Source organism: Colossoma macropomum, unplaced genomic scaffold, assembly GCF_904425465.1.
Source record: "Colossoma macropomum unplaced genomic scaffold, Colossoma_macropomum, whole genome shotgun sequence".
Taxonomy (NCBI): domain Eukaryota; kingdom Metazoa; phylum Chordata; class Actinopteri; order Characiformes; family Serrasalmidae; genus Colossoma; species Colossoma macropomum.
Genome location: NW_023494784.1, coordinates 20,626,488 through 20,638,313, shown reverse-complemented (window position 1 = coordinate 20,638,313; position 11,826 = coordinate 20,626,488). Strand labels below are relative to the sequence as shown.

The following is an 11,826-nucleotide window of genomic DNA, read 5'->3' as shown; positions in this document are numbered from 1 at the left end:
ACAGAATATTCCACTGTATTCTAAACTATGTATTTAAGCCAGTTTGAAAATGAGAGTGCTGTTCACTAACATCATAATCTTTTTCCTGTAGCGTGGAAGCCTAAGCACATTTCCATAATCTTTTTTTTATTTTCTGACAACACAGTTTTGCCCAGTACAGCAAATATGCAATTAAATGGGAGGAAATGTTGAAAATAGCCTTTTCAATGTGTTTCAAGAACACTCGCCACGTGTAATTACCATATATGTGCCGTTCAGAGAGTCAAAGGTTTATGTTACTGGTAACGTAGACCTAGAAAAATATTCAGAATTTATTTTAAAAAGTAGTTTGCAGAGAACTAAATAAAAAGGCAGCCAGACCAAGGGTACTGAAATAGTACTGCTCAACCCTAGAACAAGCTATTTTGTCCTATTTGTCTAAAAAATCCCAGCCTGCAAAACAGCTCAACTGAAGTTGATAGACTTTTGTCACTAGTGACAGTCGGTGTCACTAATAGCTCATAGTAACTTTTAACATGACCCCTGTCACAGATACCCGTATCTGACTGTTGGGTTGTGTTGTATGTCAATTAGTCAGGCCTCTCAAGTGCGAGTAAAGTAATAACGCTACAGCATATTCGTTTCATTTATTCATTTATATTAAAATACTGAAATGGCAGTGGTGGCTCTGGCTGTGTTCAGCACTACTACAACGCACCTTTAACACTGAGATGCCAAAACTTGCTCATGCTTTGCCCAAAGCATTGCTGAGTGTGCCTCGGATCATGACCCAGGTCAAAGCCCTCTGATCCCAAAGCCCTGTGCTCTGTGCAAGTCCCCTTTGATAAAGAGTCTTAACTGGAACCAGGAAGAAAGGCAGAGGAAAGCCTGGTCAACAGAATCACTTTATTATGATGACCTGCCCTCATGTGTCATAGGTCCTACTGAGACACACTATTTAAAGCACTCATAGGCCACTGAGAGATAGTTTAAATTAAATATAGGCCAGAGTTTCTTCTTTCTCCTTTTTTGCTGTGAGAAACACACATACCTACACACACACAAATGTATAAGACAGGAGTTGGATAAAAATTAAATTTACACAATTTTCTGCACATTTTGGACATGGATGATCAGTTAAGACATGTTTGGTGTCTGAGATTTGCTTTTTTTGTTTAGCACTGGAGCTACAAGTAATGTAGCTAACAAGTAATAGAAGCTTATTCCACACATTAGCATAATGCAAACTACACACTTAAGTTATCACAAGCTTATGTCAAGCTAAATTGTACAGTAGTCTCATATTTTGGTATCACTCTGGTATCAAACATAAGACTCTGGCTTTCAGTATTCACTACAGGTTGAACTTAATCCATGCAAAGTAGTAATGTCAATTTTTCTCAGTTCTTTCTACCATGTTCAAGACAAAATAGGCTGTAACTGCTTGTTTGAGAGGTGCTGCTCTAAAAGGCTTGTATGTGGAGTTCAGCCTTCATATCTGAAATGGCAATCCAGTATTTAAAAAGAAGTAAATCAAGTACATTAATTAATCAGAGTAAATGCTTATTATTAGCAGTAAATGTGGATAATCATCATCATTTCAAACGGTTTCAGCTCAAATTTTGACCAAGTGATCATTTGTTCACACTGTAGAATGAAGGGGTATCTAGTGCTACAAAATTCATTGACTCATATCACCTCTTTAAACAGCATGACATTACTAAGGGTTGCATACATTCTGACATAGTAGTCTATGTATTATTAACTAATATTTGTGGTGTAGTTTTTCTAATGTCACTTGGATTATTTTTTTCTCTTTTCTCCACAGTAATTTTCTCTACAGTAACGGTCTATAAAGTGTTACCCTACATCATGTTTAATGGCCATATGGATGCATACATTTTTTCCCTTTCTTTTCTGCCGGTGTGTGGAAACTCACAAAGCCTTCTTTGAATAGATTTGGTTTGGGGTTTGTGGAGCTTCTCATTGATCATTTAAGATGTTCCGATGATTTCTTTAAAAACAATGACCCACTGTTCAGCTCCAGCTGGGCTCTGCAGGCTTATATACAGATCTGATTCGGGGAGAAGATGGGGTAGGGGTGTAATGATACACAATTTCAAGTTTGATACAATTTTCACTTTGGAGGCTGTTTTTCGATCCGATTTTTAAAAGTTTAGGTGTTAAAAATGTTTAGATTCTACAGAGCTATAATTATCTACTACACACTTTGGTTTGGCTCAGAACTTTTCAATGCCTGCCACACCAGCTCTGAAATAAAGTAAAACCCAAGTACTGCTCCACCTAGAATTTGTGAGCGATTTCAGAAACAGTCACTAATAACCCCAATTTTGATAGTTTAATATAGGAGTTTGGAGTTCTGATAAAGGAGTTTATATTTTGGAGTTTGGATATTGGAATTTGATATTGGCATTGTGAGTTTGGATATTCCTATCCCACTTATTGAGGTTAAATTTTACCATTTATGTTTTTTTCTAAAATTATTTTATCAGCAGAATTGTATGCAAAAGTTTGGGCACCCCTGGTCAAATGACATTTTGTTGATTTTCTGTACTTCTGCACATTTAAATGCATAATTATTACTAGTTTATTTGCTGAACCTAACACATTGGATGAAAAAATAAAACGTGGTGTGTGCAAAAATTATGGCACATTTTATGCTTTTAAAATATTTTAATTCTTTTAAAATATTTAAGCTTGTACTCTTGAAAGGATACATTCACATTCTCACTTTCACTTACTCAAAAAAAGTCCAAACTTTTGGATACGAATGTAAGTACCACACATTTGCAGGCAGAATCATTAATGGAATAGGTGTTGCTGTTTTCTTGGACCTCTGGAGCTACTTGGTTTGATCAGCATGTTTCTGGGTGTCCGGACCCATGTGCAGGCAGCTGCCCACCCCCAGCTGTCTCCTGCCCTCCAGAAAGAGGACAGCTGCATGCGGCCTGTCCGTTGTGACTTTCTTGTCTGTTAAGTGTAGATGCCTCTGTTTTGGACTTTTTTTTTTTTGGCCGAAACTCTTTAGCACTTCTTCGTGACCCAGTCATCTCTGTATGCACCCTGCCTTGTGAAGATATAATCTATCCCTTGTAATATTTGTGTAACAGTTCGTCATCATCGAACTGCCTTTGCTGTTTTTCAGGCAGCCCTTGTTCTTGGTACTTCTGATATTTCTTACCCTGGGGCTATTTTTTCTCCATCTTTTCTCAGAGAGAATATGGAATTCTAGTGGCATAAGCAATCAGCAGACTCTGGATCAAATGAATCTTCAGCAAAACATGCTGTCAGAGCGAAACCATTTTCCTTGGGTTTTCAGAGGGTTTATGACACTGCCAATGCCAATAAACATACAAAGGCAAACTTTTTTTTTTTCTACTTCTTCCTTTTTTATACTGTCTGTTATGTGGAGCACTAGGGAATACATGCGGGCTAACTCTTTCTCTTTTCTCTCATAAAAACACAATTTATCCATAATCTCTTGTTGTAGTACAGAGACAGATGCTGTATGTGCACATTTAAAATGGGCATTTGTAAATAAAGTAATGGATCACTGCAAATCCCTGTAGATAACAGTGTGTATGAAGAAGACAATGGGCAGATGTGCTAAAAGGTGCTAAAATTTTGCTTTACCTTTGTTTGAAGTACTTCATGTTGTGCCATTTTTCAGATTAAATTGATGTGCTTGTGATTGAACTTGTGGATTTTCTTTGCATTCCTAAAATTCTTTCAGGCATGCTAGAAAAAGCTTAAAAAATGGCACTCACTTTCATGTGGGCTACTGGAAGCAGATCACATGATTTCAAAAGAGAGAGACAACACACATCCTCTGTTAGAAAAGAAATGTCCAAGTATAGCAAGATTATGTATTAAAAATATACAAAAACTATACAAGCTTGGTAAATGGGACGGCGATATACAAAAAAATCCTTTAATTCAAACATTCAAGAAGCGGAGTTTCTGTTGTGGGATTTCTGTTCTCCAGCAACGTAGGATCAAAGACATTCCCCTTTGTAAGCTGTTCTGGTCCATCCTAAGCTCATGGGGGTGATGAACCTGTTAATTAGGGTGGGATCTCCACTGAGAGCATGTAGAGTACTTGCATATTCCTTTAAAGACATCTCTGAGGGAGGTGGGGGTTGACAGTCCCCCCACGGACCCTCACTCCGAGATGCACTGCTGTCCTTTTCAATCACACAACCTGATGAGCTTCATCCAGAGATTTACAGTTCCTGGAGGGCACTTGGAGGATATCTGACAATATTGACAAAATTCATCATTATCTTCCAGTATAATAAGGATTATTTTCCAACAAAGTCTCTTTTAATCTCTTTGAATGAACAAGAGGGCATCAAACAGTACTGTACATCACACAAATTAAGGTTGTGCAGCTAATGAGTAATGAACATAATTTAATGCATGTTGCATATAGTGTCTATAATTTTATGAAAACAAAATTAAAATGCAACACAAATACCTATAACTCTAGAATTGTAACTATATACCAGATTACATACAGTTTGGCAATTTTAATGCTCATTTGTGTTTTTAGTGTGTGTTTTTTATTTATTTATTAATTATTTATTCTATTTTTATTCTTTTGCAAGGCACTTTGTGAACCACTTTTAGTGCACTGCTGAGGAAGGAAAAATCAGACTTATTCTAAGCCAGCCTGAGACCATTACCCTCTGGGTACATCTCTTTTTAAATCATTCATTATAAGCAAAACATATGGCTTCCTGACATAGATATATGCCATCTCGAGGCCTTTGTAATTCGGTCTGATTGCATATAATATATAATTCTCTCTGAAAATGTCAATTTTGATGCAGGCGTTTGGTAATGCTCACCTGGAATTCCTTACATCTCACTGTTATGTATCAGTGCTTTTCTCTTAAAAAAAACAAAAAAACATATATACATGTTTTGCTCCCCAAAGGACATAAGTGGCTGTTGTATCACATATCTCTATTATTATTCATACAGTCTTTACAAAAAGGTACAAAGATCACCAAGCATAAGACAGGTAATGTCTTTCCTAGTTTTTAACATGAATAATTAATTAATCCTTAAGCCATCATGTTCAAGAACTTGCTTTCCTCGGCAAGGGCAGTCAGCATAGAGCTCATGTCACCAATAGCCATGTTGCTGATGCCTGCCGGCACGGAGGCCAGCGTGACAGAGTTACGTGGGGTGGTCAGTCGTGAGGAGTTCTGGGAAAGACTCTGCAAGAGGCCAGGGCTCAGTGTGCCAGACATTAGGCTGGAATGATCTCCATCATCCAAAATAGCGTCAAAGTCTATTTGAGTATGCTCAACAGTTTGAGACGTGTCCACTGTGCTGGTGACCTGGTTGACCCCTGGAGATGCCATTGTAGCCACTGTCGAACGAGGAGCTTGGTTGGTACAGGGAGACATTGGTGAGCTATATTCTAAGTTGCCGTCTAACATGTGAATCTCACCTGAATAGCACATGCTATTGTCTCCATTGCTAAGATGGTTAGTGCCAGCAGGTCTCTTAGGGCTAGCCTCTGAGGTGTTAAAGTCAGAGCTAGCATTGGACACAGAATAACCAGTTTGCTGGGGCATAGCCGAACCTGAGTGGTGCCTGCTTGAAGGTTTGGGTTCAGAAGGAGGCCTGGGCTGAAATGGCACTCTGCTGCCGTTTTGAAGGACCGTTTGGGTCTGTGGTTCATAATTCTGCTGGTTGAAGCTCTCCATGTGTGAGTAGTTGGACCTGTAATTCTGCATGTTTTGATTTTGCAGAGCCAAGCCGTTGCATACTGGGCGCTGGTTGGGGTTCCCTGATGAAGGATTGGTGTTCATGTCCTGCCTATAGGCTGCTTGGGCATTTGTTTGCTCATTGAGGTTTTGACAGGGGTTGACATATGACTGTCTATAGTGCTGCATGGAGTTCATCCTCTGAGTGTTCCTCTGTGAGTTACCCTGCTGAGGAACAGCCAAATTCTGGCTCATTGGTGCAATCTGTTGATTTGAGCCAAAGCTCTGATAAGCCCCAATGTTCTGCTTTTGCTGGATCACTGCCAGGTTGGCTCTGGGTAGCTGTAGTTTCGGAAGCCTTGCTGTGTTGTCCACTGTACCTGAGCTAACTTCATTCCACTGCACAGGCATGTTATTCTTGTTCATGCTATTAGGCGACTGGAATGGCTGCTGGGAACCCGGGCTGATTTGGCAGGGGGGCATTACTTGCTCAGTGTGGTTGATGTTAGCATCAACCAAAGCCATGCGTCGCTGGCCATAAAACTGCTGCTGTTGCTGGGGGGTCAAGTTGCTTTGGAAATCCTGTGCCTGACCGCTGCTGTAGGCCATCCCTCGGCCCTGAGTTGAGCCACCATGCTGAGACCTGAGGTACTGCACGACATCATCTGGAAGGACCATGTCATCCTCTGCCTGGTCAACTCCATCGATGGCCATGTTTTCCATGACTACATTCTCTGAAATGCTTGGTGGCCTCTGGTTGAAGGGATGACGATGCAAGCTGCTGTCAGACCAGGTGTTGTTCTGCAAGTTAACTCCAGGAGGCAGGCGGGATGGGTTCATGCTGCTCAAGCTGTTGTAGCGCTGAACTCGAGGCAAGGAGAGCGGATCCAGAGTCGTGCAACGGACGGGGTCGCTGGCTCTCCTCGGCAGACTGCTTGGGACTTCGTGAGGCATCATACCAGGGGCACCATAGCTTGTATCACTGCAGCGCCTTGAGGTGGCTGCAATCCGAGCTTGAAACAAATGAGTCGAGCCCTCCTGGGAGTCATTGTACAAGGCCATTCTAGTTCTAAGACTCATGCGATCCATGTTGGGCAGGGGTGTGGGTGGAGCACCCCCAGTGGCTGCTGCATATTTCGCCTTCAGGCGATAATGCTGGGCTGGGGTGAGGCTCAGCAAGCCCGACAGTGCACCTCCGCCTCCCCCACACTGACTCGCCTCACTGGACCGACGGGACAGGTCAGTAGAGATAGGGTCGTAAGAGTCTGCTGAGCTGACGTTGTTGTTGCGTCCCCCAAACTGTGAGGCTTCGCTGGAGCGGCGGCTGGAGTAGCAGGGTGAGATGCCTGAGGATCTGCCGCTGAGCGTGTAGGCCGAGCTCACCGTGCTGGTCGTGCTGTCTCTGCGCTCGTTCAGCTGATTCAGTACTGTCATCTCGTACAAGGGCAAGTCTCCAAAACGCTGCCCTGGCAGGCCAGCACTCTGAGGACCCATACTGGAATTTTCCAGCAGAGACCCTGAGGAAGAGAAAGAGCAAGGTAACTAAAGAGCTTCCATACAGTGTTTTTACATTAGGGGTGTAAAATAAATGAACCCAAAATTATTCAAACTGATTATGATTCGCCACAATTTGATCTGATTATTTTGGAAAAATACAGTCAGCATGTGACTGGAGGAACTATTTGAACAGTAGTAAAATAAAGAAAATATAAAAAAAAAAAAACAACAGCAGTAACACTTGATAACAGGCTCTAATAAAAAGCAACTTCATTATCATCTGACAATTTTGTAATGATTATTAATAATTATACATATGCATTAATAAATGCTACTAGTTCAGTTATTATTTACTTAGTGACCAAAAATGATTTTGGATTACAGAAGCCCAATCATTAAAAAGGCTTTATAAACAAATAAAAGGGATTTTATTCATTTTTTATGCATTTAGTTTTCACTGATGGAAGTAATATTATGTTACATATTTATTAACGCATTATAAATTTCACCAAATCAATGATTTTAATGTCTATGTTAACCACTTATTATTGATAAACTATTAAGGAAAGGTTCATACATCATTAAGTACCATGATGATAAATAACTATTTCATCATTTAAAACAGGGTGTGGACAATTTGTTAAAGCGTTATTAAGTTTTTAAGTTGTTATTAAGTTGTTGTTCATAACAATTATGAATTGCTTTTATGCAAATAAGTAAATTATTAATTTTTCAAGTTGTAATTTATTTGCTATGAGCTATGAGCATGTGATTACTAAATAACTATTATTATTTCTATAATTCACACTTACTATTAATTATTTGTGCGTCACTAAATAAGTGGTTAAAATTTTGAATGGTGGCAATTAATTTCTAACAGTCATTAACAAATTGTAAGATGATGATTAAGTTTCTATCTGTTAGGGCCTTTTATTATAAAATGTTACCAAAACAACTTTGTGGAGTATTTTTACTTCTGAAAATAACAGGGGGAATGAGTCATAAAATGAGTGCACACTTATTAAATTTTATTATAATCAATTATAATCAACTGTAACGTTTTAAAATGAACACAGCTGAACTGCCACCTTCAGATCTGTGCATCGTGGTGCACTGATGAATTTTTACACAACTGTTTTACATCTGTCACATTCAAACTCTAACGCACTGCACTTTGCTTCCACACTTACCAACAGCCGGTATAGGAGGCAGCTTGGTGTTTCGGACTTGAGGAGCAGTATTTGCCCAGGAGCAGGAGTCTCTCACAGTCTTTAGTTTCTCCTTCTTGATATGCTCGAGCTGTAGAAGGCCCCCCCTGTTCTTACGCAGCTGGAGGCCTACTCCTGCTGAGCCCCCTGGAGAACCAGTGGAATCTACCACAGGGGGGTCATCCAGAGCACTCAGGTCCCCCAAACTGCCTCCACTGTGCATGGCCATCTCTACTCCACTGTCATTGTTGGTGGTGCTACCAAGCGGCGATGGCTCGCTGCTACATGACGACTGACCACCAGGGCTGGACTGATACATCTAGAAAGGGTGGGAAATGATTTATGTTTTTATTTTAATATTTACATTGATTTCACTAATACACTGTAGAACAAATCATGTATGGACACTGTAATTGTTAAGGAAACTCTAATACTTTAATACCATGAACAAAATGTTCTGGACAAGAACTTTCCCTAAAAAAATACATTTTAAGTCTCTGAGGGAAGAGTAATACAGTACACCAGCACAACTGAATCTCACGCTGTATTGCTTCCCAGCTGAAAAAGCTTCAATGATGTAAATGAGCTCTGACCAAGTCTGAACTAAAAAGCGCCTCTTGATCACAGTGTGATTGCTGATGCTTTTTGTTCAGTCCACACACAGCAGTCCCAGCCTCTGAATATTAATTTGATAATGACTTTTATCATTGAACTACAGAGGAAACTGGCAGATGCCTTTGCAACAGAGGAAGAGAACAGAATATGGTGGGGTAAGATGGACGCCTCTATGTCAGTTACCAACAGGACCAGCTAATGAAATGAGAAGGACTACATGCACAGAGGCAAAGATACAGTTTAACACTTGCATTTCTGCACACTTTTAGCATGTTAATGCAAAACAAATGATAGAAATAAAAAATGATAAATAAAGAAAATGTCTTTAGACTGTTCAATCTCAGAATAATTTAAAAAAGATAAAAGTCAACGTGAATTGGAAATCAGCACGCATTTTTCTTCCTTAACATGGCGCTTTTCAGAGGGAAACATGCTACTCAGGTGGGAAATAATTGTGGGCGGGACATGATTTTACTTGATTTGAAGAATCTGCGTTGCTCTTTCACTGCAAAAGCGAGAGAAAAATGGACTGGACTGTCTGTGTTTGTGTGTGAGCACTTTACTATATTATCAGCTGACCCCCCCTCACAGCATCGCAGCATGATAGAAAACTTTAGAAAACAGCACAAGTACTGCCAGATATTTGAGCTACCTCATTTGTATTAACATGAACATGAGTTGTCAGGGTTAATGAGTTGAAATCTCATTTGAAACTGTCAATTGAAACTCATTATTTTACAACTAGTTAGACTAAGAGACAGACTAAAGTTAGGACTTGAAAGGAGGTTGTCTGCTAAAATACATTCATGTGAGGTCTGGAACTGAGGTGATGACAGGCATTCTTACTCAGTGATAGGTCAGGGTGATGGGAAGGGTAGGAATACATGCTAAGATGTTATTGCTACGTATAATTTTTCCCGCCTGCTGGAACATGTTGATGCAACCAAACATCAGCATTCAGCAGCACTAAGAAATCACTACACTTTTGTCAACGATTACAGAGAAACACGATTGAATGATACGACACAATGGATAGTGCTTGATGTGACCATAGACATGACAAGGTAAAAAAGGTCTATTCTGATTTCAGGTTGACTTGTCAAACATGTCAAACAATTTGCCCTGTTGAGATGGATTGATTCTGACATGCAAGAATAAGAAAGATATGGATTGTGCTCACCTGAGCAAAGTCTGTCCAATAGATTTAAAGCATGAGAGGTGTTCAAAAGTCAAGTGTTAACATAGCACAATATTATTGAGGAAATGAGAAATGTATTAGTGTATTAGAATAATAGTAGTAACAATAGTAACAGTAGTAACTTAAAATTTCAAAACAAGGTAGTAGGTGTTATATAAGCATGCCATTAAATCTTCTACCAACTTTTACTAAATATATTACTAAACGAACAGTGAATTAGTATTCTTACCACTGTGTTCTCAGTCTTGATAGACTTGACTTGCAGGCAGTCCTCCACTCCTCTGGTAGTGCTGTTGGCCTCAGCTGACCCCTCTGTTCCTCTCCCAGCATGCTTAGTGCTGGCCTCGTTCTCTCCGCTCCCTTTAGGAGGCTGAGATTTCATAGGGGCGTCACTACGCTGCTTCTTTGTGACATGCGCTTCTGGCCCATGAACTGTCTTCACGTGCTTCCTGAGAGAGCTGGGGTCTGTGTAGCGCTTTGTGCAACCTGGGATCTTGCACACATATGGTTTCTGCAGGAAAGTGAAATTACAACATTATATTGTGAAACTTTAATTTTTCGTTCAGGTAGTTGTTGTGAACCCACACCAGTAAGATCTCCTGAATGCATGGTTGTCTGCGGGACCAAAGTGCTTGTATTTAAAATAAAAGGCCTAGAACCATATTAAATATATGCCCCCCTAAGTATGAATGCAGGGTAAATTTGAGACTGATGCCGCTCCAACATGACAACATCTGCTTAATGATATGAAGAACATTCACACAGCTACGTTATAGAGATAACTACAGAAAAAAAGCAGCAGCAGTGCTATGTAAGAGTGGTAGCTTGTGTCAATGACACTGTATTTCCTAGTTAATGGTAATGTTTTCACTTCAAGAATGCATTTTACTCCTTGAAGAAGAACACGAAGGAGCAGATATTCAGTAGAAGTACCTCGTTTGAATGTGTGCGGTTCTGGTGCTTGGCTCGATCTGAGGCATTGGAGAAGGCTTTGTTGCAGCCCTCGTGCTCACACACGTACGGCTTCTCTCCTGTGTGGGACCTCAGATGGGTTTTCAAGTTCTCTAGTCGCGAGTAAGCCTTGGAGCAGCCTTCAAACTAGATAGAACACAGAGAAAAGGGATATCTGCTAAAGCAGGGCACTAGCTGTCAGTTGCACATGCACACAAAAGTCATCAACATCCGTTACAGGTATTTCACCACTTGTCCAGTGCATGTCATCATGCTTTACTCTGACTGATCCTCTTTGTTTGTTATTAGAAATTCTTTTGTATTTTATAATACAGACTAGTCTGTTAGTGCTTGATTTGACCAGGTAATTGGTCATTGGTGTACAAAAACATCAAATCATATCATCTTAAAAAGTGGTAATAAAATCAAAGAGCGCTGTTCTTCTTACGACTGGCCTAAAGAACATTCTGGCAGTACTGGGATACACTAATAAGGGCCTGTGGCCTTTTTCTTTCTTCAGACTTATTATGTCTCTGTCCCGTCAATCACCATGAACTCCTTTCTGAAGTTCTATTTGTACTGGGGTCTCTAGCTACTAAAACATGCTTTGAAGCTGAGAGGTCAAGGTGCTGAATCA

At 40.1% G+C, this 11,826-nt stretch overlaps 1 protein-coding gene across 2 annotated transcripts in view; it reads right to left on the bottom strand.

Moving 5' to 3' along the window:
* Nucleotides 1–3,830: 3,830 nt before the first annotated feature.
* gli2a (GLI family zinc finger 2a) overlaps nucleotides 3,831–11,826 on the bottom strand; it is a 79,635-nt gene continuing 71,639 nt past the window's right edge. For both annotated transcript variants that reach the window (XM_036591195.1, XM_036591264.1), the window contains exons 11-14: nucleotides 11,172–11,336; nucleotides 10,468–10,749; nucleotides 8,408–8,744; nucleotides 3,831–7,237 (exon numbers count right to left, since the gene is read on the bottom strand). In XM_036591195.1, the coding sequence (XP_036447088.1) occupies nucleotides 5,070–7,237; nucleotides 8,408–8,744; nucleotides 10,468–10,749; nucleotides 11,172–11,336 (2,952 nt within the window). In that variant the 3' untranslated portion in view covers nucleotides 3,831–5,069. The remainder of the gene's footprint in view (nucleotides 7,238–8,407; nucleotides 8,745–10,467; nucleotides 10,750–11,171; nucleotides 11,337–11,826) is intronic.